The 25,220-nt window shown below is 32.6% G+C and overlaps 1 protein-coding gene across 11 annotated transcripts in view; it reads right to left on the bottom strand.

The window, feature by feature from the left end:
- Stxbp5l (syntaxin binding protein 5L) overlaps positions 1-25,220 on the bottom strand; it is a 424,978-nt gene that overhangs the window by 149,541 nt on the left and 250,217 nt on the right. For all 11 annotated transcript variants that reach the window (XM_047563364.1, XM_047563362.1, XM_047563358.1 and 8 more), the window contains exons 11-14: positions 21,536-21,690; positions 16,664-16,736; positions 12,515-12,662; positions 11,528-11,595 (exon numbers count right to left, since the gene is read on the bottom strand). In XM_047563364.1, coding sequence (XP_047419320.1) covers positions 11,528-11,595; positions 12,515-12,662; positions 16,664-16,736; positions 21,536-21,690 — 444 coding nt within the window. The remainder of the gene's footprint in view (positions 1-11,527; positions 11,596-12,514; positions 12,663-16,663; positions 16,737-21,535; positions 21,691-25,220) is intronic.

The following is a 25,220-nucleotide window of genomic DNA, read 5'->3' on the forward strand; positions in this document are numbered from 1 at the left end:
TGATGTACCTTACAGAAATAGAGCAAGCAATTATGAAATTCATCTGGAAGAATAAAAAACCCAGAATAGCTAAAGCAATCCTTGGCAGAAAGAGTGAAGCAGGGGGTATCGCAATGCCAGATCTTCAACTCTACTACAAAGCAATAGTAACAAAAACGGCATGGTATTGGTACCAAAATAGAAAGGTGGATCAATGGTACAGAATAGAGGACACGGACACAAACCCAAATAAATATAATTTTCTCATACTAGACAAAGGAGCCAAAAATATGCAATGGAGAAAAGATAGCCTCTTCAACAAATGGTGCTGGGAGAATTGGAAATCCATATGCAACAGAATGAAACTAAACCCATATCTCTCACCGTGCACGAAACTAAACTCAAAATGGATTAAGGATCTCGGAATCAGATCAGAGACCTTGCATCTTATAGAAGAAAAAGTAGGTCCAGAGCTTCAACATGTCGGCTTAGGGCCAGATTTCCTCAACAGGACTCCCATAGCACAAGAAATAAAAGCAAGAATTAATAACTGGGATAGATTCAAACTAAAAAGCTTTCTCTCAGCAAAGGAAACTATCAGCAATGCAAAGAAAGAGTCTACAGAGTGGGAGAAAATCTTTGCCAATCATACTTCAGATAGAGCGCTAATCTCCAGAATCTATAAAGAACTCAAAAAACTCTACACCAAGAATGTAAATAATCCAATTGGCAAATGGGCGAAAGAAATGAATAGACACTTCACAGAAGAAGATATACAAGCAATCAACAAACATATGGAAAAATGTTCAACATCTCTAGTAATAAGAGAAATGCAAATCAAAACCACCCTAAGATTCCATCTCACCCCAATTAGAATGGCGATTATCAAGAATACAAGCAACAACAGGTGTTGGCGAGGATGTGGGGAGAAAGGTACACTCTTACATTGCTGGTGGGGCTGCAAATTAGTGCAGCCACTCTGGAAAGCAGTGTGGAGATTCCTTAGAAAACTTGGAATGGAACCACCATTTGACCCAGCTATCCCACTCCTTGGCCTATACCCAAAGGACTTAAAATCAGCATATTACAGAGATACAGCCACATCAATGTTCATAGCTGCTCAGTTCACAATAGCCAGATTGTGGAACCAACCTAGATGTCCTTCAATTGATGAATGGATAAAGAAAATGTGGTATATATATACAATGGAGTATTACTCAGCCATAAAGAATGATAAAATTATGGCATTTGCAGGCAAATGGATGAAACTGGAGAATATCATGCTAAGTGAGATAAGCCAATCTCAAAAAACCAAAGGAAGAATGATATCGCTAATAAGTGGATGATGACACATAATGGGGGGTGGGAAGTGTTAGTGTTGGGGTTGGAGTTGGGTTTAGGGAGGGGGACAGGAATGGAGGAAGGAAGGACCGTATAGATGGAGGGGAGGGTTGGGAGGGGAGGGCGGGAAGGGAAAAAATAACATAATGAATCAAACAACAATGCCCTATGTAAATTTATGATTACACAAATGGTATGCCTTTACGCCATGTACAGACAGAGAAACAACATGTATCCCATTTGTTTAGAATAAAAAAAAAAAAAAAAAAAAAGAAATAAAGTGTATAATTCCATGGCATTTATTATATTTATGATGATATGTTTCCATAAGTTCCTGATTATTTCTCTATCATTATTTATAAACTCCTCTCTCAGCCCTTGGTAAGCACTAATTAATTTACTATCTTTAAGGATCTGTCTATTCTGGTTACCTCATATACATTATGTAATCTTTTGTATATGGTTTCTTTTATTTAGTAAAATGTTTTCAAAGTTCATGCATATTTCAACATGAATCTGAAGTTCATTCCTTTTTATGGCTGAATTATATTCATTTCACAGATATGCCTTTTGTTTATCCATTGATCAGTTGATGGGCATTTGTACTGTTTCCACCTTTTGACTATCAGGTATAGCTACTGTGAACACTCACATACAACTTTTGGTTTAAACCACTACTTTCAATTTTACATGATCCCAATTTAAATTTTTTTGACTATACAATGGTCCAAAAGTGACATGAATTTGACAGAAATCATACATCAAGTTTTGAATTTTAATCTTTCACGGGCTAGTGATACAATACTCTCTCCCAATGCTGGACAGTGGCAGCTAGCTACAGTTCCCAGTAAGTGACTCAACCAAGAGAGTAAACAACCAATACTCTCTTCCGTACTGTTTAGTCGGCTAGGTTTAATAAATGCATTTTCTTATTTACAACATTTTCATTTTATGATGGGTTTATTAGGACACCATTCCATGGTAAGTCAAGAAACATCTATATTGTGGATATATACCTAAAAGTGGAATTTCTAGGTCATAATGATAATTCAATTTCCCTTTTTTTGAGGAGCTATCAAATTATTTCCTATAGCAGATGTATTATTTTATGTTCTCACTGGCAATATATGAGCTTTCCAAAACTTGTTATTTTCTATTTATCATTGTGTTTTTAAAATTTTTAAATTTAAATTTATTTTTTAATTGATAAATACTTATGGGGTACCATGTGATGTTTTGATATATTTATACATTGTATAATATTTAAATCAGGGTAAATATATGTCTTCAAGTATCATTTCTTCATGGTAAAAACACTGAAAAGACTTTCTTCTAGCTTTGTGTTATATACAGTATTTTACATTCTCTATAGTCACCCTATTGTGCGATAGCATACCAGAATGTCTTCCTCCACACAATATGTTGGTACCCATTTATCAAATACCTTTTCCTCCAACATTCTCTTCTCAACCTCTGGTAACCACCATTCTACTCTCAACTTCTGGTAGATCAGATTTTAAGATTCCACATATGAGTGACATCATGTAATATTGTTTTTCTGTGAACAGTTTATTTCACTTAATGATCCCTAGTTCTAACCATAGTTCTAACAGGATTTCATAATTTTTGAAGGACACATGTACCACATTTTCTTTATCTATTTATCAGATAATAAACATTTAGGTAGTTTCCATTTCTTGGCTACTGTGAATACTGCAACAATGCACACAGGTCTGCAGATGTTTCAGCATACTGATTTCATTTCCTTTGCATATTTACCATGTAAGTGGATTGTTGGATATTTGATAGTCATATTTTTAATTTTTTGAGGCACCTCCATAGTGTTTTCCATATGGATGTATTCATTTATATTCCCAACAATAGTGTACAAGGGTTCCCTTTGCTCTACATCCTTGCCACACTTGTTATCTTTGTCTTCTCAATAATAGCCATTCTTACTGGAATATGTCATCTTATTGTGATTTTCCTTTGCATTTCACTGATGGTTAGTGTGTTGAACATTTTTTCATATACCTCTTGACCACTTCAATGTCTTCTTTTAAGAAATGTCTGTTTATGTTTATTTCCATTTTTAAATCAGGTTATTTGCTTTTTTTGCTATTGAGATTTTGAAGTTCCTTATATATTTTAAATATCAACCACTTGTCAGATTTATAGTTTGCAAAATTTTGCCTTATTCTGTAGGTTGTTCCTTAATTCTTTTGATTTTTTCTTTTGTTATACAGAAATTCATTAGTTTGATATAATCTCATTTTGTTTCCTATGTTTTTGGCATCTTGTTAGAGAAAAATATCCTGTCCATTCCAATGTCCTGAAAAGCTTTTTCTATTTATCTTCTATTAGTTTCAAAGTTTCAAATCTTACAATTTGATCTATGACTCATTATGACTTGCTTTTTTGTTAGGGAATCTCATTTCATTCTCATGCATGTGGTTATCTACTTTTCCCAACATGATTTATTGAAAAGACCATTCTTTATCCAGTGCATGTTGTTAGCCTCTTTGGTGAAAATCAGGTAATTACAGACATGCCAGTTTACTTCTGGACTTTCTTCTGTTCCATTGGTCTGTGTGTTTGTTGTTTTTGCCACCCAGTGTGCAGTTTTGATTACCATAGCTTTGTAGTATATTTTGAAGCTAGGTAAAATAATTTTTCCTGTTTGGTGTTTTGCTTATATTGTCTTGGCTATTTGGACATTTTTGTTTTCATTGTTGTTCCATATATATTTTAGAATTGTTTTTTCTAGTTGCATGAAGAATGTCATTGGTGTTTTGGTAGGGGTTGCATGCAAGGAATCTATAGATTGCTTTGTGTAGCATGGACAATAATATTGATTCTTCCAATCCATGAATATAGGGTGACTTTCTATTTTTTGTGTCTTCAATTCCTTTCATCAATATTTTATACTTTTCATCACAGAGGTCTTTCACCTTTGGTTAAGTTTATTCTTAGGTATTTTATTTTTTGTCGATTATACATGGGATTGCTTTCTTGATTTCTATTTCAGATATTTTGCCATTGGCATATAGCAACACTACTGACGTTGATTGTGTATCCTAAAACTCTGCAGAATTCATTTGTTCTAATAATTTTTGGTGAAGTTTTAGCAGTTTTCTCTACATAAGATCTCATGTCATTTATAAAGTGGTAATTTGACTTCCTATTTCCAATTTGAATGCCCTTTATTCTTTCTCTTGACTATTCTGGGTAGCACTGTCAATAACATGTTGAAAAACAGTGAATCCTGCTTTTCCCCCATTCAGTATAATTTTAGCTGTTGACTTATTTACATATGGACTTCATTATGTGGAAGTATATTCTTTTTATGACTAATACATAATTTGTTCAGCATTTTTATCATGAAGGTATGTTGAATTATATACTTTTTTGCATCTATTGAGATCATCCAGTTTTGTCCTTTATTATGTTGATGTGGCATATTATGATTTGTGTATGCTGAACCATCCTTGCATACCTGGCATGAATCCCATTAGACCATGGCGAATAATCTTTTCAACACGCTGTTGGATTTTATTTTAGTGTTTATTTTTCTATCTGTGTTCATCAAGGATATTGGCCTGCAGCTTTTGTTGTGTCCTTGTATGGTTTTGGCCTCAGAGTAATTCTGGCCTCATAAAAAGAGGCTAGCAAAATTCTGTGCAATTTTTTAAGAATATTTAAGAAGAAATGGAATTAGTTCTCATTTTTAATGCTTTGTAGAAAGAATAGTAAAGCTATCAGGTCCTTAACTTTTTTTAGATGAAAGAATTTTAATTACTGTTTCCATCTTATAGTCATTAGGTCTACTTAGGCATTCTATTTCTTCATGACTCAATCTGGTAACATGGATGTGTACAGGAATTTGTTCATTTCCTCTTTTTCAGACTAGATTTCCCCTTCTATTTCTAGTTTGCTGAGTAGTTTTACCATGCATAGATACTAATTTTTTAATATCTAATTCTCATTTTATGAGAGATTTCTCAAATTTATTAACTCAATGTAGTGAGTTGTATTGATTGATTTTCTCAACATTAAATCAGTGTGGCATTCCTGGAATAAAGCCAAATTTATTCTGAAATATACATATTTTTATAAATCAATAAATTCTATTGCCTAGCATGCAGGATTTATGTTTATACTCATGAGAGAGATTGCTAACAAATTTCCTTTCATGTGATGTCTTTTACCAAGTTTGGCATCAAACATATGATGACCTTGAAGAAGAGTTGGGAAATGTTTCCTTTTTCCATTCTCTGGAAGATTTCATGAATGATTGACAGGGTTTTTTTTTTCTTAAATATGCAAATGCATTCCTTGTGGAAATTTTTATATTTTTGATTCAATTATTTTAATAGACCTAAGATTTAGATTTTCTATTTCTTATAGTACCAGTTTTATCCCCTTTAAGAATTTTGTCTCTTAAATTGACTAGTATGTTGGTCATAAATACACTCTTACCTTTCAATTGATGGTGTGTTTTTAGTGATATCCTCCTTTTTATTCCTGAAATTAACATTTGGTTTCTTTTATTTTTCTTTCTCATCCTAGAAAAATCTTCATTAACTTTATCATTTATCTTCATAAATCAATTTTAGCATTCTTGAGCCTTGCTATTTTACATTTGATTTCTATTTCATTGATTTCTGTTCTTAATTTACTTTTATTTTTACATTTCATTACTTTGCCATTTTTTAACTTGAGATAGACAATTCAATTTTAGTCCTTTTATTAATATAAACAAGTACATACACAGTTATGGTTATAAGTTTATCTCTAACCATAGTCTTAAATGCATCCAAATTTAATGATATATTGTATATAACTATATTTCAGTTGGAGACATTTAAATGCTTTCCATTGTGATTTCTTCATTAATCCTTGAGATGGGGGTAAATCACTTGATTTCCAAAAACTGTGCATTTTCTTTGTATATTTTTGCCATTTGTTTCTAAGTTCAATTCCAATTTATATATGATTACAATTCTTTGACATTAATTGACACTTGTGTTATGGCCCAGCATAGTCAATTTTGGTGAGTGACCCATGTGTGCTTGAAAAGAATGCACAAATGTATAGTGCAACATCCTAAACACATTAGGTTAAGTTTATTAATTATGATGTTAAAAACTTTATCATTGTGGATTTTTTTTCTGATTTTTAAAACACTACCAGAGAGGGGTTTGCAAATTTCCCTAATTTATTGCAGTTTTGTTTTTATTTTCTATCAATTTTTTTTTTTACATTATGTATTTTTTTGGCTCTGTTCTCAGCATCCTAGTAGATTCACCCTTTTTTTATTTTGCAAGAGATTCACATTTTTATTCACCTGTTTACTTTTCAAACTGTTTCTTTAAAGTTTATGTTGGTAGGCTGAATTCTAAGATATTTCCCCAAATTCTTTCCTCTTAGAATACACATTCTATATTATCTCTGGGGATAAGAATATATTAGGGAATACATCAGTCCCTAGGTTTTGATGACTTTATGAAAGGAAGACTATCTGTACGAATCTGACATAATTACTTGAATTCTGTGGAATATAAATTTAAAGGTCAAAGATAGAGGAATCTGATATTTGAAGCAGTAGAATCCCTAGATATGTAGTTGCTGGCTTCCAGGTGGAGGGGGAAATGTGGTAAGGAATGCAGGTAGTTTCTAGAAGCCAAGAATAGCATTATTAATAGCCAATAAGGAAATGAGGACCTCAGTCCTATAAACCTAAGAAACTAAATTGTATCTAGAAGAGAATGAGTTTGGAAGTAGATTTTCCCTTAGAGCTTCTGGTTGCCAGCTTAGCCTGGCTGACCTTCTGATATCAGTCTCATGGTAACTTGACAAACAAACAGTACAGTCACACAGTGCCATATATGCCTATGGAACTGTGAGCTAATAAATAAATGTTAAGTTGCTAAAGTTTACAGTGATTAATTATATAGAAATGGAAAACTATGGAACATTTTATCTGTGATAAGTTATATCAACCCTTTCAATTATTTATATGGTATATTTTCAAACCATTAACTTTCAGATTTCTGTATACACATATTTGTCTCCTGCAAATGGTTTAGAGGTAGGCTTAATTTTTTATTCAGGCTAATAGTTTTTCTCTTATAAATGGAGAAGTCAGTGGAATTATATTTACCACTGATATGTTTGGATTTAAATGTACTAATCTCACAATAATATTCTAATAATCTAACCTACTGTGTCTGATATTTCAATATTTATATTTTATATAACTATGTGAATTATCCATTATGATTTTTAATAATATATCCCATGCTACTCTTTTAGTGGTTACCACAGATATTATAAGAAGTGTTGTTTTGATACCTTTATTTATTTTATGTGGTGCAAAATTTATCCTTAAGTAATTCAAAATTCAAATTAAATTAGCACTTTCATACCTTCCCAAATGCTATGATTTGGATTGGTGACCCTCAAAGGCCCAAGTATTAAAGGCTTGGTTCTCATTGATTTTAGGGCCTGAACTGAAAAATTAGGAATGAGTCTTATTGGTTTGCCTTTAAATTTGACATGATGTTTCTCTCTTTAAGCTTTTAATATTCTTTCCTTATTTTCTATGTTAGGCATTTTGATTATTCTAAGTCTTAGAAGGCTTCTCATTTGAAGAGGTCTATTTGGGGTCCTATAAGCCTCCTCTATGTGGAAGTCTATCTAATTTCTGATATGGGGAAAGTTTTCTGTAACCATCTTAAATATTCTTAATGCCTTTAGCTTGTATCTCCTTATTCTCTTCTATACCAATGTTTCTCAAATTTGGTCTTTTAATGTTGTCCCAGAGTTCTTGCATATTCTAATCATGTTATATCATTTTTCCCTTTATTGTGTTCTGTGTACACAAGATCACATACCCTGTCTTCAAGGCCTAACATTATGTCTAAAATGGCTGAAGTTCTATTTTATATGCAATGTAACCTATTAGTGATGTTTTTAAATGAATTTTAAATTTGATCATGTCTTTCATTACTAGGAGTTCTGATTGATTTCTTTTAACCGTTTCTATTTCTTTTTTGACATGGTCCTTCATCTCCTGTACTGTATTTATTCTCTTAATTCCTTCCTTAGGTCTTCTTTTAGTTCTTTGAATATTTTAATAATCAGTTTTTGTAATCTTTGAGAGTTTGCCAACATTAATATCAATATGATCCTTTGTTGGGGTATGTGAATTTGGGGGAAGGAGATTTGTTTACCTATTTCCTCACAGTTTCAGAGGTCTTGAACTTGTGATTCAGTTAAGATGGATTCCCCTTCTTCTTTATTATGTATGTCTTTTTGTGTGCAATTAGCTCATTTGTTATGAACTTTTCTCTGTTTTTGGATGCATGAGTAGATACCAAGGTGTAGGACCTGAGGTCCCTCTATGATTGTTTCTCTTTGGGTCCTTGTTGTTGGTTTGGGACTTTTGTCTCAACTCTTTGAATTGGAACAAAGTCAGAGCTCAGGGTGGGGTTAGATTTTGTGTAGGGTGAGATATATTGTTGCTTGGTTGAAATGTATTTCTCAGCTGCAGAATCTCTACTCTTTGATCTTAAAGAGTCCCCATGTCTTTTCAGCCCCTCTTTCCGGGAGAGGAGAGCCAGGAGTGACACTAATGTCAGCAACATGTATTAGATTTAAAATAAATGTCTGCATCTATAACACTATAACACTTTTACACCTATAACACTAATCACCACCTATATAGGAATGATGGGGTCAGTACCAACATTAAAAAAACATGAACTAGATCAGCATTTGAGTGCAGGTGTCTACTATGTAGTCCACTATATTACTAGTCACAACTACTTGAATGGGGTAGGAATTACATAGTCTAATTAGTGTGGGTTTTTGATTCTTAGATTCTTTGCATTAAAGTGTAGTTGAAGATTGAGTGTTGTTAATTTGTGTAGGGAGCAATGTGTGTTGTGTTTTGGTTGAGCTTAGTTCAGCAGAGAATCTCTACTCTGTAAAGTTTTAGTGTCTTTCTTCTTTGTTTATTGTAACCAAATTTCTGAGTCTCTAACATACTTTAAAAGTAATCCTCCTGCCACAGAGCAACCTGGAATGCAGACTTCCTCTACTCTGCCATTATTATGGTTTGAATGTAATATGTCCCCCAAGAGCTCATGTGTGAGACAATGCAAGAAGGTTTAGAGGACAAATGATTGGGTTATGAGAGTTTTAACTATGGGTAGGATGTGTCTGGAGGAGGTGAGTCATTCCTTTGGGGAATATATTTTGTACCTGGCAAGTGGAGTCTCTCTCTGCTTTCTGATCATCATGTGCGTTGCTTCCCTCCGCCATGCCCTGTCTCCCATGTTGTCACCACTGATACCACAAAAGACAGGTTTTGTCCTGTGGAGTTGAAAGTTCCATCTCTGTACTCTGCTTTCTCTAACAACCTGGGGAAGCTGGAGCACTTCATTACAACCTGATGAGGGTGAAATTCTAGGTTTCCCACTTGGCCTTTCCTTAGGTAGGATGTGGTAGATTTGTGTTTATATGTGTGTTTTTGTATTGTTTGTCAAGAGAAATTATTTTTGTAAAAGTTCTGTGTCTTGATACTGTTCCACTTTCCATATCCCTTGGTTAAAGAGTGCTGGCTTTCATTTCTTTCTTTGATGTCTGTGCACATTCACAGTTCCATATTACCAGTTTCTTTAGTTCCACTTATGGCATAGGAGACAGAAAAAAGACCCAAGGAATTTACTAACACACTAGTCTTTAGGACTTGGATGCCTTAGCCAGTTTGATTTCACTCTGTGTTTTCCTAGTTGTTTTAAGTTTGGCTTACATAAAACGTACAGGCATTTCAAATTGTAGTTAGTGGGAAAAGTACATTTCTATTGACAGAACTCCTTATCTTCTAGATTTCATCTTTATCTTTAGCTGTATCTCTCTTTTCACTCCTAATATTAGAACATGAAGTAGGTTACTATATAAAGCAAGAATATCTGCGGTGGTGCCACTGGTTGTAAAGTACTTATTTTTTCCATGTTTTTATTGGTGCATTATGATCATACATAATAATGGAATTTCATGTTACATATTTATACATGTGCATTATGTAACAATATAATTTGGTCTATATCACTCTCCAGCATTCCTCTTGTCCCTCCCTCCCTCCTGCCCTCTGGATCCTTTCCTCTCTTCTACTAACTTTGATTTTTCTGAGATCACACCCATCTCTTTTTTTTCCTTTATCCTCTCTACCTTTCACATACAAGAGAAACCATAAAATCCTTATCTTTCTGTATTTCGCTTATTTCATGTAACACAGTGCCCTCAAATTCCATTTTCCTGCAAATAACATAATTTCATTCTTTATGGCTGACTAAAACTCTCTGCAGATTTTTTTTTTTTTTTTTTGAGACAAAGGAAAATGTTTTATGGCTTTACGAGCTAAGAAGAAACACAGGGTACTCCTGTCCCAGAGCCTATGATTCTCTCTCCAGATTTTTGTTTATTTTTATATATATATATTTATATATATATATTTAAAATGATATATATAATATATGATACATACAAATATATCACATTTTCTTTTTCCATTCATCCACTAATGAACACCTAGGCTAGTTCCATCATTTGACTATTGTGAATTCTCCTGCTACAAACTTGGGTATGCATGTATCATGTGATTTTAATTCTTTAGGATAAAGACTGAGAAGTGGTATGGCTAGGTCATAGGGTGATTCTATTCCTAGTCTTTTGAGAAACCGTTATACTTATTACCATACTGGCTATACTAATTTACAATCCCACCAACATCGTAAAAGTTGAAGCACACTTTAAGTAACTATTTGATAGGGAATATAAAGCAGTGATTCCTGGACTTAACAGGAATTAAGAAATGTGGATAAGGACCTTTTGAATGTAAATATTCTATGGTTCCCAGTGGAAATCTTCCCTGACAGATCTCTCATGATATTCACCCTTTTGACTTTCTTTTGCTGGTATAATCTATACTTAGTTTTTGTTTTTTTTTTGTAGTAATTCTGTTTCTAGTAGTTTGATTCTCTCTTCCATTGTGATTAAAATTTTTCATTTGAAGCTATATCTTATATATTTACTTTAAAAAAACTATTAGTCTGCATACAGCACAATTACCCAAATGGGTCAAGACTCAGAAAATATCTTTTTGTTAATAAACTGACAACTCATATAACATTTTACTTACCCAGTAACAATAATTTCTGGATATGTTTGTGCTCCAAGGTTCCAAGCTCCTCCACTGATTGGCCACTCCTAAATAAATTGTCCAGGAAGAATACATAAATTTTATATTTTAGTTTTAATGACTTAGAAACTTACAATGAAAATATTTTTAAAGGCTTAACATTAAATTGCTATAAAATATTAAAGGACGAGATGTGAAGTTACCTTTTAATTATTTCATTGAACAAACACCTCTCTAAATGCACAATTCTATTTCCTTTAAAAATATATTTTAGTCAATATTACCATTCATATAAACAAAACAAAGAAGTATTTTTAATTGTACAAATAAAATGTTGCTATATGAGCCATATAGTCTATATGCCACCAATGTTTTGGGGTGCATTTCAACAGAATACTCTATAAGTAGTGCCTCTTGGAGTTGTCCATCCCAATAGACCTGGGCAAGTAACAGAAAGCATAATAGATAGTCTGTGACAACTGCAAATATTTGCATCTTGTAGAAAATATATCAAAAGGACTTTTAGAATGCTACTAACAAATGACTTTAAATAATTATCTTTATCAGTGATTATTTAATAAATGATTAGGAAGAGATGACACAAATTTCTAAAAACATAATCCATCTAAAATAATTAAAGGTTAAATATTTTGATTTTAATGTTAAATGTTAATAAATACATTAATATATGAACATGTTAATTAATATATGAATATGTCAATATATTAATATGGTTATAAATTAATATACCTTTATATGTAATTATATACTTAGTCTATAAGAAATTTCTATTCATGTAGACTTCAAACTATGTAAAATTCAGAAAATGTGGACTTCAGAAATTATATCACTGACAGATGCTAGCTTCTGATTTCAAAAGATTTTAGTTTAAGTCCTCTTGTATGGAAAGTCAGAAAATAATATAATAGGAAAAAGTATGTTGAAATGATATGAATATAAGAAATTGTTTATAATTTCTATTTTTACCTTATTACTGTAGCCTTGTTTTTTATGCTTGACTCCAATAGAATACAGTACTAAAATCAAGTCTGGAGGACAATCAGCAAAATATGCTGTGCATGTAACTGGTGATTCATGAATGTCCATGGGATATGGATTTTCAAAGATAGGAAAACTAACAGATAAAGAAAATATGTTAGTGTCATTTTACAAAGATAAAAACTACAAAATAATTTTCATAAAGCAAGCTCTAAATCTAAAGATTAATTAAAATTTTCCCTTGTTTTCTCATATTATAAAACAATAATTACATAAATAGAATGCCTTTTTAAAGTCATCTATAAAATGCAATATTAATACTAGTAGAAAAGTACTCAAATTCATTTTCTTCCCAGAAGCCAATATTCCACAGTGCCATATCTTTGATAATACAAATAAAACAATTAAACAGAATATATGCAAAAAGCTCACTCAACTTATTAAAAATCATAATGAATGGATAATTCACATAGTTATATAAAATACTCTTAAATATTGAAATATCAGTAATTTTTTATATTTTCTAAAGGGAGGTTATAAATAGGCAAATTTTTAATTTTTTGAAGGAGTAATTAAATGATGTGCATAGTGGTAGGTGTTTGTGTGAATGTTTTAAAGATCATTTCCCAAGTAACAGAACTGGAATGAAGACTTATGGATGCAACAAATGTCCTCAAGCCTACTGTAATTTTAAAAAGGGCATGAATACAGAATAAAATAAAAATGTTTGTAGCCATAATGTATTCAGAACATTTCATGCACCAGGCAGGCACTGTACAACATGAAATGAGTAGTAATCTATGCTACCTCTGTTCAAAGTCTGTCATCACACGACTTCTGATTTAATATTATTATTGGGGGAGGTGAATGTTAAAAATAATTTTCTCATGATATTATTAGTAACTTAACTAGGAATTTAGTCCAATCATCAAAGAATATAGTAAGTGTATGAATATGTGTTTGTATGTATGATAGGGAGTGTGTTGACAGGAATTTTCTTTCTTCCACTCTGAAAAGCTGCAAAGGTATGCTATTCCAGATAAATAAAGTAGTATATACAAAATAAAGTAGAAAGGAGTTAGACACAATAAAGGATAAGTAGGCTAAACTAGATAGATTAAAATTCTGTTTCAAACTATAAATTATTCATATTTCTGAGATTGAAGAATTAGACGTAAAATGAGTGATCAACTATCATCCAGACTTACACCTTACAATTTGATAATAACAAGAGGTAACAATAATAGTCTCCTGGCAAGGTACTGAAGTGAGAAACAAAAATTTACTATAGCTTTTTAGATGCAAAAGTGAAAACAATGCTGTGGAAAAGAAAATAAAGATACGAAAACAAGAATTTGTACACCCTAATTTTCTCCTTCATGTTGAAAATTAAATGCTAAGAAAGAGATCTGAAAAGGATTCCAAAGTTACAACTTGTTTCAACATTCAACATATCTACTTGAAGGGAAAGAAAATATATAGAGTTTGAACATGTTTAATTTCATGTAACAGTGAATGAAATGGGAATGTTGCATAAGTCACATGGTGCTGAAAAAGCAAAAGTCAACTCAAAATGAATCAAATACTTAAGCACTGACCCCCTAATATGACCCAGCTATCCTATTCCTCAGTATTCATCTGAAAGAACTAAACACAGGTTCATCAATGTTTATGGCAGCTTCATTTACGAAAGCCAAGTTACGGAACCAGCTTAATTGCCTGTCAATAGATGAATGGGTAAAGAAAATGTGATATGTGTATATATACACACACACACACACACACACACACACACAGCAATAAAGAAGAATAAAATTATGCTATTTTCTGGCAAATGGATGAAACTAGAGAACATCATGCTAAGTGATATAAGCTAGAAACAGAAAATCAAGAGTTGAATGCTTTCACACATATGTGGAAGTGAGATCAAAATAAGAAAAAAAATGTGTGTGAATCCCATGAAAGTGGAAGGGATATCAGTGGAAAAGAAGGGAACTGATGGAGAGGAAGGAGGGATAGGAAAAGGAAGGAATGATAAAATGAAACTGACTAAATTATGCTATGTACATATGTGAATATACCACAGTGGATTTCATCTTTATGTATATCTACAAAGCAATAATTTTGAAAAAACTATAAAAGAAGGAAGACCAGTAGGGTAAAGAAGGGGTAGAAGGAAAGGAGGAAAGGAGAAGTTCTAGGGACTGAAATGGAGCAAATTATATTCCGTGCATGCATGACTACATCAAATTGAACCTCAATATTATGTAATGTACTAATAAAACATTTTAAAATTAAGTAAAAAAAGAAAAAATTGTGCTAAAAAGTAAAATGTTAGATGAAACTTGTAAACAAAATGTAAATTCATATAAAGAAATGAGAATCATAACACATGTACAGCAACTTTCATGTTACAATATCTTGCCACAATGAAAAAATTTTAATGAATAGAATGAAGAAGCAGAATATTAAAGATAAGCATAGCCAGGCATGGTGGCACATGCTTGTAATCCCAGTGGCGTGGGAGGCTATAGCAGGAGGATCACAAGTTCAAAGTCAGCCTCAGCAATTTAGCAAGGCCCTAAGCAACACAGCAGACTCTGTCTCTAAATAAAATATTATTTAAAAGGCTGGGTAAGTGGCTCAGTGGTTAAATACCTCTGGGTTCAATTCCTGGTACCAAAAAAAAAATATGTATATATATATAGTGGGTCTTGGAGGATACTAGACAAGGTATGAAGAACCAACAAATATGACACACAAAGAACTGAGCACCAAGGAGATCAGGAGAATATATTTTAATAAAACTTTAAAAGAAGAACTTGTTAGATGAAAAAACATAAATCCTTACATGTACATATAACTAATCAAGGTTAATGTTCATATGTAGGACTGCCAGACTTTACAGTTATGATGATCTTAGAATCAAAATCCTACATCTCATCCAAATTAGCATAAAAAAATTGGCTCTTATATTTACAAGCTCTGTTGAATAGAAAATTTAAACTAATTTATTTAAAAAAATTATTGAGAACCTAATTCCATGTGAGCATACAACCTCTCTTTCATGGGGCCTACAGTTTAGTAGGGAGATAATATTTAAATAACAAAGGGAAAATTGTATCTGTGTCAATATGAAATAAGGAATATGGGGGCTATGGAATAAGAGGATATTTGACCAAGATTTCTTTTTAATGAGGAAGTAACATATAAATTGAGATTCCTAAAACACTAGGAGAAAAAAGAAGAGAAGATTGTCCTAGGTAAATGAGAAAGAATATTCGAAAGTCTGCTGCAGATAAAAGGGATTAAAAATCAGTGGGTCTAGAAATATACATTGAGATAAAATAGTTTCATGCTTATCACCACTTATAATGAAAATGAATAGCCTAAGGACAATGTTCATCAATTTCAAGTCCACTGTCAAAATGGAGCTGGGAGCACCACTGTAACAGAAATATCCTATGTTTGTTTCAATTGCCTACAACATAATGTAAAAGAATAGAAAAGTAAAAGAAGGCCCCAATCCTCTATCTCCCCTGGTTATCACGTCATATTTCTTTAATCAGTTTTCCTCCAATCAACAGACTAACTGACACCTGTCTGTTAACATTTAGAAGGACTGTATAGAGGGAAAAGAGGGGTGGGAGGGGTGGGGGGGAAGGGAAAAAAAAATAATGAATCAAACATCATTGCCCTATGTAAACGTATGATTACACAAATGGTATGCCTTGACTCCATGTACAAATAGAAAAACAACATGTATCCCATTCGTATACAATAATAATAAAATAAATAAATAAATAAATAAATAACAATTGCAAGTTTTTGTAACGACTGCCTTTGCTTAATGAGATGGCAGAAATGTGATCCATTTTATGTACTGAATCTTCAAATGTTTCTGTCCCAATATCAGCCTCCTTAAGAATGTCTGGCAATTTCCTCAGTTTTCTTCTCGTTTAGTTTTGATCATTTAACCAAATCATATTTCTGTAATTTCGGCAAAACAATTTTCACATGAGGAAAACAATCTAAAGAATACTAAAAAGTCGATTACCTAAAATGTTGTTCTTCAATTTAATTGTAATGAAGAGAATTTTTAAATAGTTGGTATTAATCTATATGTAAATAACTTACTTGCTTTGTGTCAGATCAACTACAATGAGATCTTTCTCCAGAAGTACTACGACAGCATAGGGTTCTTGAAATTCTACAAGTAAAAATAAAAAATTTAAAAGTTTTCAGATAGCATTTATAAAAATTACCACAATTCCATTTTCTTTATCTCTTATACAAATGATTATTATTATTTAAATGATTTGAGAAGATCAAAATAAGAGCCAAAATAGCAGAGCACTTTTAAAAAGTATGTTGTTTTTCTCAAATTAAATGTTAACATTACTTTGAAGAACAAGAAAAAATGAGAAGCTTCGTACTATGGAGTTAAATACATTAGATAATTATGGAGTAGGGGTAGTAATGAGTTACATGAGGAGATGAGGCTATCACTTTCATTCACAAGTAATTATGCTATTCTTCATAACCTTAGTATTTTAGATCTGATATCATGCCGACAATAGAAGTGCTGAGGAAGCACTAACTCTGTTTCCATGAGATATGATACATATTTACCTCCCTATGAAAGTAATACTACTTGTGCTAAAGTTTACTTTTAAGGTGATTTAACACTAATGCTGCTAATATGAAAACGAAATGGAATTTAGAGTCAGGAAGACTGGGTTAAAGTATGATGCAGGACAGCACATACAGTTTGCTGTCATCTGTACAAAAGAAGAAATAATCTGTAATTAAACGAGTACACATATGCATAGATTATTTGGGGAAGAATAAGTAAATAAACTGGTAACATCAGCTGTCTCTGGAAGGGCAGTAAGAAACTTTTCATTATGTTTTGCTGTATACTATAGGCTTTCTTTTCTGGTACTTTGATAAATGGACTGTTTTAATACTGAAAAGTTTTAGATGGCCTACGATGTGCCTACGAATACATACATAGAAAAAGCAGAGAGTATGATAGTCTAAGATTTTAAGTTTCTAAACCTAACCTTCCCTCCCTTGTTCTTTTCCTTTTCCCTTTCTTCCTTCTTCCATTATGTTCCAGAAACTGTTTTAAGAACAAAGAATTTATGGAGAATGACTAACAAGGTACTTTTCCTCATGTAATTTATAGTCTAGAGATGTTTTCCAACCATCAACAAGTAAAGAAATAAAAAAAAAATTCTGGAATTATGTGTGCAATGAAAAAAAATAACAAGGGCATAACAATGACTTACATTCAGAGGAAGAGGGGTACTAATTTAGTTAGAGTCAAGAAAGACATTGCTTTCCATTTATAATAAAGGACTAAAGGAAAGTTATTGCACAAGAGTTATTTTCAATTTAAGGAAGAGGTATTTATAAACAAATTTTATGCTCATGATATTTGAGTCTCAATAGTTAGAACAGGTATTATTATTTTTTCCATTTTATGCTGAAAATAGATCCAAGAAGTTAAGAGTTTAACAACAAAGTTAGGCAAGCAGTAAATGATCAAGCTAAAACTTTAACACTAGTCTTCTGACTCCAAATTTCACCTCGTTTTCATCATATTAACAGTTTTTACTGCTAGTTTGAGAATTATTAAATCCAAATTCATAATCACTTGGCAGGAGTTTTGTTCAAAGGATTCAAGTCTTGGATGGGAAATTTAATACTGGAATATACAATCTTCACAGTCCCTCCAGATCGAGCAGCTATAGAACCCATTCAGGTTTATGTTTAAACTGACATGCATATGAGAGAAAACTAAAAAATAAACACAACAAAATCCCAAAATAGAGCTGGCACTTATTGGTGCTTGGTACTTGGGTATATATCTATGTGACAGAATGTAGTCTGTATACTGTTTGCTACTCAAACTGTTCTCAAATGGAACTTTCTTTTCCCTTGTCTATAGAATTTAAGTTTTTCAACGTTATTTCAGTATGTTTTGCTTTTCAGTTTGAAGAATAGCAGGGTTCCATATGACTAGTTATTATTTCTTTGCATTCTTTCTTTACTGGTCACAAAGTAAAGGCTACAAAAATAAAATAGCTGAGATGTTGGTATGTATGAACTGAAGTCATAAATAAATTATAATTTTAGATAATTACATTTGTTTCAGTTTACTGTGGTTTCTTTATAAATAAAGAAACAGCAGCAGAGATCTCAACATTATAGAAGTAACTTGTGTGCTATAATGACTAATGAACAAAAAATCTCTATGAGTCAAAAGTTGGGTTCAATTCTGTAAGTACTATTTACTAGGAGTTTGATCTTGGGCAAATTAGTTAATTTCTTTGACCCTCAATTCCTTTACCCAGGAAATGGCACAATAATAACTGAAGATTATATGTATATGAAGATGTTTATTGGAAATCCTGGCAAGAAATAAGTGCTAGCTTACAACTGTATTACTTCCTTTATTGGATTGGTTTATTTCTGACTTTAACCCTAGCCCTCAACATAGTGAAAGTGTTAATAACTTTGTTTAACCTATGCATGATATTTGTCATTATGCAGCTACAAAAAGACTGAAATTCTGAATTTCCTCATATGAAATAATTAAAAGTTTTAAGTGAAAAAGTATGCTGCAGAACAGTGCATAGAGTATGTTGTCATTTGTACAGATGTAATTAAATGAGCACATAAATACATAGATTATTTTGGGGAGAATAAGTAAGCAAAAAATTATTAACATCAGTTGTCTCTGGAAGGGCAGTGAGAAATCTTTCATTTATATTGCTGTGTATCATAGTTTTTCTTTACTGCCATTTTGATGTATTCATTATTTTAATATTTTAAAACACATTTTAAAAGTTAATAAGATATATTTATAATTCACTGGTAAAATTAAACTATTCCTAACCCCTGGCAAATGAAAGGTTCAATACTTATTACCAATTTTCTGAAAAGCAAAGATTTATACTTGTGGCTTAGATGTGACAGGCATGGTTACAGTACATTTATATTTTATTATATATCATTAGAACTTACCCTAACTTCTCTACTACTGTCCAGAAATGTAATGTTTGATTTTGCAACCACACAGTCTCAATTTCTATTATTGGCACATCTTCCTCAAGCCATTAACAGAAAGTATTTTCCCAACTTCAGTTTTTTGTCCTTTACTCTTTTTGCCTTTTCTTCCTATATTTCTTTGTTATTCAAATCCAAAGAACATTTAGATTCTGATGATTGAAGAAGACTTTTCTGTCCTCTAAACCACTACACTGACTCAGTCTTTCTCTCTTTTCAAAAACTATTACCATGCATGAAACCACTAATCTTAAAACATGTGGTTATCACTGGCTCATTTTTCAAGTCAGTCCCTAATCCAGTTGTTCACAAAATTCAGAGGATTTTCCATATTGAATTCCCTAGGTAGCATTTTAAACATATATTATTATTACAAAGTCTCTGGAATTGAAGACTTTAGTGTGTCTCTTCAAACCTACATACTCCTTTTGAGTAAATCTTACTAAAATTAATGCTTTCTTTCATTTTAGTATTTCTTCAAAATTCCTCATAGTTTCCTATTTCCAAAAATCTCTGAAACACTTTCAAGTTTTTTCTAAACTGTTCTCACACTAGCAAACTTCACGGTTTCTATAATGATTACTCAATATCCTTTGTAAGGTCATAAATCCTATTTTTCTGTGAAGCTTTCATGAATACTTCAGTTATAAACTATCCAGCCTATTCACTCACACATTATTAATGAATCATACAACTCAGCAACTAAGGTCTTACATTACTTCAATTCAGCAAGTCATAATTATGTCATTCATCAGATTTTATGCAACTTGACATCAGAGATCAAGTTTATATTTTATGTTTGTCCAACAAGTATTTGTAGTAGTGAGCCCATAGAAAGATTCAATAAGTATTTGTTGATTAATTAACACAGGTAATTTGTTCCTGGTAATTTTGGACATAAACTGCTACCTTGTTATTTATTCCATCTTTTAAATATGAAATTATTTAAAGAAATTAACACATTTAATAATGAAACAACATACATATCTTCATAATTTAAAAAGTATATTCATTTGACCTTCCAACTGGGGATAAAGTTATTATTCTCTTTCTATAAATGATAAGTGAAATGTAAAATGTCTTGCTCAATATCACATAATTAGTAAGTAGCTTAACTATACCATAAACCCAAATATTCTGTCCTCAAGTTCAGTGCTCTTTCCCCATACTTATATGTTCCCTCTTGAAAATGTAGTAATGTATACACATATTATGTTCTTTCAATAGTAAGTTCATATTTCCTTTTTGTTTTCATCTTGCTCATTTTTAGATAAATTAAAATATTTTATCACTATTAGATTTCATTATACAAGTTTGCATGGGTTTAGAATAGTTTTTAAGTTTCCAAAATCCTTTATACTCAGGTTGATAAAATATACATATATCTCTCCTTCTGAAGGTCATCTGACTAATCACTCTCAAAATTGAATAAATCACTAACCACACATCAGCAATCCTATAGTAATCATGTGCTGCAGTTGCATCTGAAGCAAAGCCAGATGTGAAACAGATGCAGCACCACCATAGTTACAGATCACTGATATCGGGTAAGTGCTTTAACTTTGATTGACTTTGGGATGGGATGGGTGGAGCTGGTCTAGGAGAGACTATTAGGAGACCTCAGTTTCCCCAAGTGATTTCACCCTGGACCCCTATCGGACCCTCCCAGCTCAGCTTCCACCATCCTTATCAAAGTTTAAAGCACTTACCTGATATTAGAACCTGAAACGCCAGCACTGCTGCACTACATCTGTCTTACTTCCAGTTTGTCAAGTAGGTACAATTGCAGAACCTGCTCCAGCACCTGTAGCTCACAGTGTACCACAGTGGATGTCTGCTGCCAAAACTGAAAATATTTAACCTTAATTTTGTTAGCAACTTCAATTCAAAAATGATTTTTTTAACATTAATAGTTTCATTTTAGTTACTTACCATTTGGATAGGGTGTTTCACATAAAGTTAGAAATTCAACAATAGGATGATCCATTTCAAGTACTGTAATTGCTTTTCCATGCATGATGGTTAAACTTGGTCTTCTGCAAGCTTTGTCATAGGACAGCCCACCAGAGAATATTATGAATGGTTCACTATATAGGGAAAAAAGTTAATGAGACTGAGAAGTCCTTTAAGACAACACAAAGTCAAAGGACTGAACTTTTAAAGAATAGGTTCACATTTTCCCTTTTCTGAATATATATTCTAACCACTAAAATAACTAATGGTTAAGCCTAAAGATGTTAGCATGGTGTTGGGGAAAGCCAGTGAGGGTGGAGATAAGTGGAAGTGCTCACTGACCCTCAAAGGAACACTTTTTGGTTCCCAAACTCTTTGTAACTACTGTTAGAATATTAGTTTTTATTAAACTATCCAGTAAATTAGTTGGCATCTGGATCCCTAAGGGATAAAACAAGACAAATACATAATGAAATGTGATAATGAAAAGCTCAGGATGGTAATGGGTGACAAGAAAATTCTGGATAATGGAGTCTCTATGGAGAAAAGCTTACAATAAAAAGATGGAGAAAGACATTGCTTAAGGAAAACATAGTTTACCAAAGATAATTATGATTTGTTCTCAACTTTACATATGGCCAGCCAGCTATATTTATCTTGCTCAAGTAACTTCAGACAAATCTTTTTTTCTATTAGTTTTCAAGATACAATTAGATACAATTATCTCTGTGGAGTACATGGTGCATGCCTGTAATCCCAGCAGCTTGGGAGGCTGAAGCAGGAGGATTAGAGGTTCAAGGCCAGGCTCAGCAACTTAGCGAGGCCCTAAGCAACTTATTGAGACTCTGTCTTAAAAATAAAAATAAAAAGAGCTGGGGATGTGACTCTGGTTAAGCACCCCTTAATTCAATCATCTCCGGTACCATCTCTTTTATTATTTTATAGCCAGCCTCCAGTTACCAAATGTTTGGTATGGTGCACCATACAAAATGGAAAAAAGAAGGAAAAATCTCATAATTTCTGGTTTAATAGATAGGATGGAAGTGAATTACTTAGGGAAGTATATTCTCAAAGAATTTGATACATTAGGAGTCTCTAGTTCTTTTCATAAATTTATTTGGAGAAGAATATTTTCAATTTGGTATTTATATTTTGAAAATATCAGTCAATATATTTTTCTTCTGATATATTTACTAAAGCTATATAGGTACTGATTTGAGAAAAGAAAAGTGAAAAATTCTGAGGCAATTTCACAATTTTCGGACAGCTATAATAGTTAACAATCATCTCAACATCACTCTATTATCTAATAGTAATTTCTATTTATGAAGAGCCCACCATGTAACCTTAACAAACTTAGGACATCATATGCCTTATGCCTTATTTCATGTAATCCTCATGAGCATCATGGTGAAATAAGTGCTGCTGTGAGGATAAAAGTTTTGAGTTAATCAAATTTTCAAGGTCACACAGATGTCTTACTCCAAAAACTAGATTTTAATCAGTGTTTTACACTGCTTTTATTTTAATTTATGAAACCCAAAGTGCCTTCTCTTCACTTGCATCCCTTTCTCCTTTTATCTGGAATCAAACTGTCATCCTTTAATTCCTATCTCTGACATCTTCCCAAGAAGAATTTCCCTCATAGTTCTCCTCCCCACTACCCTCAAGGCTTTGATGTTAGGTTCCCTTTTACTGTGCTCCCAGAGCATTTTCTATAAATTACCTTACATGTCATTAAAAAAAAAAAACACTAATTTATGGCCTTGCCTCTGCTACAAGAACATAACAAATTCAAAAGCAGTCAGTAATTTCATTTTAGTACAACAAAATAAAGTACACAGTGCATGGAGCATACTAAAAACTTAAAAACTGTTATTTTAACTGAATTAAAATGAGTATTATTAAATACTTCATAGAAAGACATTTTTAAAAGGGCCTCTGAGCAACAAAATAAATGTCATAAGAGGTCCTGGATCATATATTTTGTCATGGACAACTGTCAGGTCTTCCCATGAACATCATTTTACAAGTTTGGCTTTCAACATTCTTAGTTTATAGAAAATAAAAGACCAAGTACTAGTAATAACAAGTTCAAAATTACAAGAAGTCCTCATAGTCCAATTCTGAAGGAGAAAATAATTTTAGAAACAAATATACAAATGAAAAAGAAAAAACAAAACTACAAGGTGTTGAGAATAATCTCCTTTACCTCAGTGTAACCCTTGAAGTATAACACTATACAAGTGATGTAAATAATATTGAACATGAAGACACAAGTTTAAATAATGATTACTGATTTCAGAAGAGAAGAATCCCAAGGTGGCAAATTGGAGGCACCCAGTAATCACATGGGTCTCCATGAAAAAGAGTGAAAACAAATGAAATGTAGTTTTTCAAAGAGATGGGGATTATAGAATAATAATGCAATTTAATACTAGAAAGACAGATTTGAAGAAACTCACAGATGTTGGATAATGGAATTGGGAGTGAAACAAAAGTCCCAGTACCAGTCACATGGAAACATGGTAGAGGAGTGTGCCCCTTCGGTAGCAGTAGAGGAAAAAAAGGGAGTCTTGCTGGACAACAATCTGTACCAGGCAGAAATACAGGCTCAACAAATAATATAAGATCCACATGGTGAACTGACTGAAGAAATCCTCTCCACTTCTCAGCCTGTACACAGTGCTCTAACTGATAACCATCTTAAAAAGGACTTGGGAATGATCATGTAGGAGAACAGAAAGTACTAGGCCAACTATCAGGGTCTGTGGAGTGAGTAGTTGAATGTGATAGTATGCAGGAACTAGAACCCTGGTTGGCAATCACAGCAAGGCTGCCACCGTGCACCCAAAACAGATCTTTGAGACTTCACAGCCTCTCTCTGCCCTTGGGAGATAGGGAAATGCCAGGAAACTGGTATTATCTCTGCCCTCTGAATGCAAGCTTCCAGAGATAAGCTCTAGGGAGTTCTCCATTCTGAAATGCTGCAGCATCTGCATCTACCCTGCTTTCAGAGTGCATAAGTCAAATAATGCCTGAGAAAATTTGTTTCTAAGTTACTCTAAATTCTACCCTAGCTCATTCAAACATGCAAGGTAGCTGAGAGATATACCAGCTACATATCATTCAGATGATTGGCAGGAATTTCCTTTGTTTTTGCAAAGGAAAGAAGGTATGAGGTGTTGATGGTGAATGACTCTCAGCCTTTGCTGTGTCCAAGGGGTACGTGTCCTAAGATGACACAGATATAAACTCTCATCAACACAGGCTGTGAGATTCTATTCTGGTCACTCATTCAAGCACACTGGCAGAGAGGACATTTTTATTTTTTATTAATGCTTTGTTGTTCTTGCTGTTTTGATTTTTAAGTCACTTTGTTTCTTTCTTTTGTTTCTTTACTCTTTTTTCCTCTTTTGTCATTTTTTAACTTTGCCACTGTTTTTTTCCCTTTAATTTGATTTTTAACTTTTTATTTTATTCCATGTTATTTTCCTCTTTCTTTTCAGTTGCTTATTGTTTTAGTGTTGATACTGGTCCTAGTTGATTTTTATTTTATTTCTTTTCCTGGTATTTTTTTCCTCTTTTTTCTTTGTAATGCTATGGATAAAGCCTGGCATGACAAGTGTAATAGATGGGTATTCTGCTGCCAAGCAGTAATCCC

The sequence above is a fragment of the Sciurus carolinensis genome, chromosome 9, assembly GCF_902686445.1.
Source record: "Sciurus carolinensis chromosome 9, mSciCar1.2, whole genome shotgun sequence".
Lineage (NCBI taxonomy): Eukaryota > Metazoa > Chordata > Mammalia > Rodentia > Sciuridae > Sciurus > Sciurus carolinensis.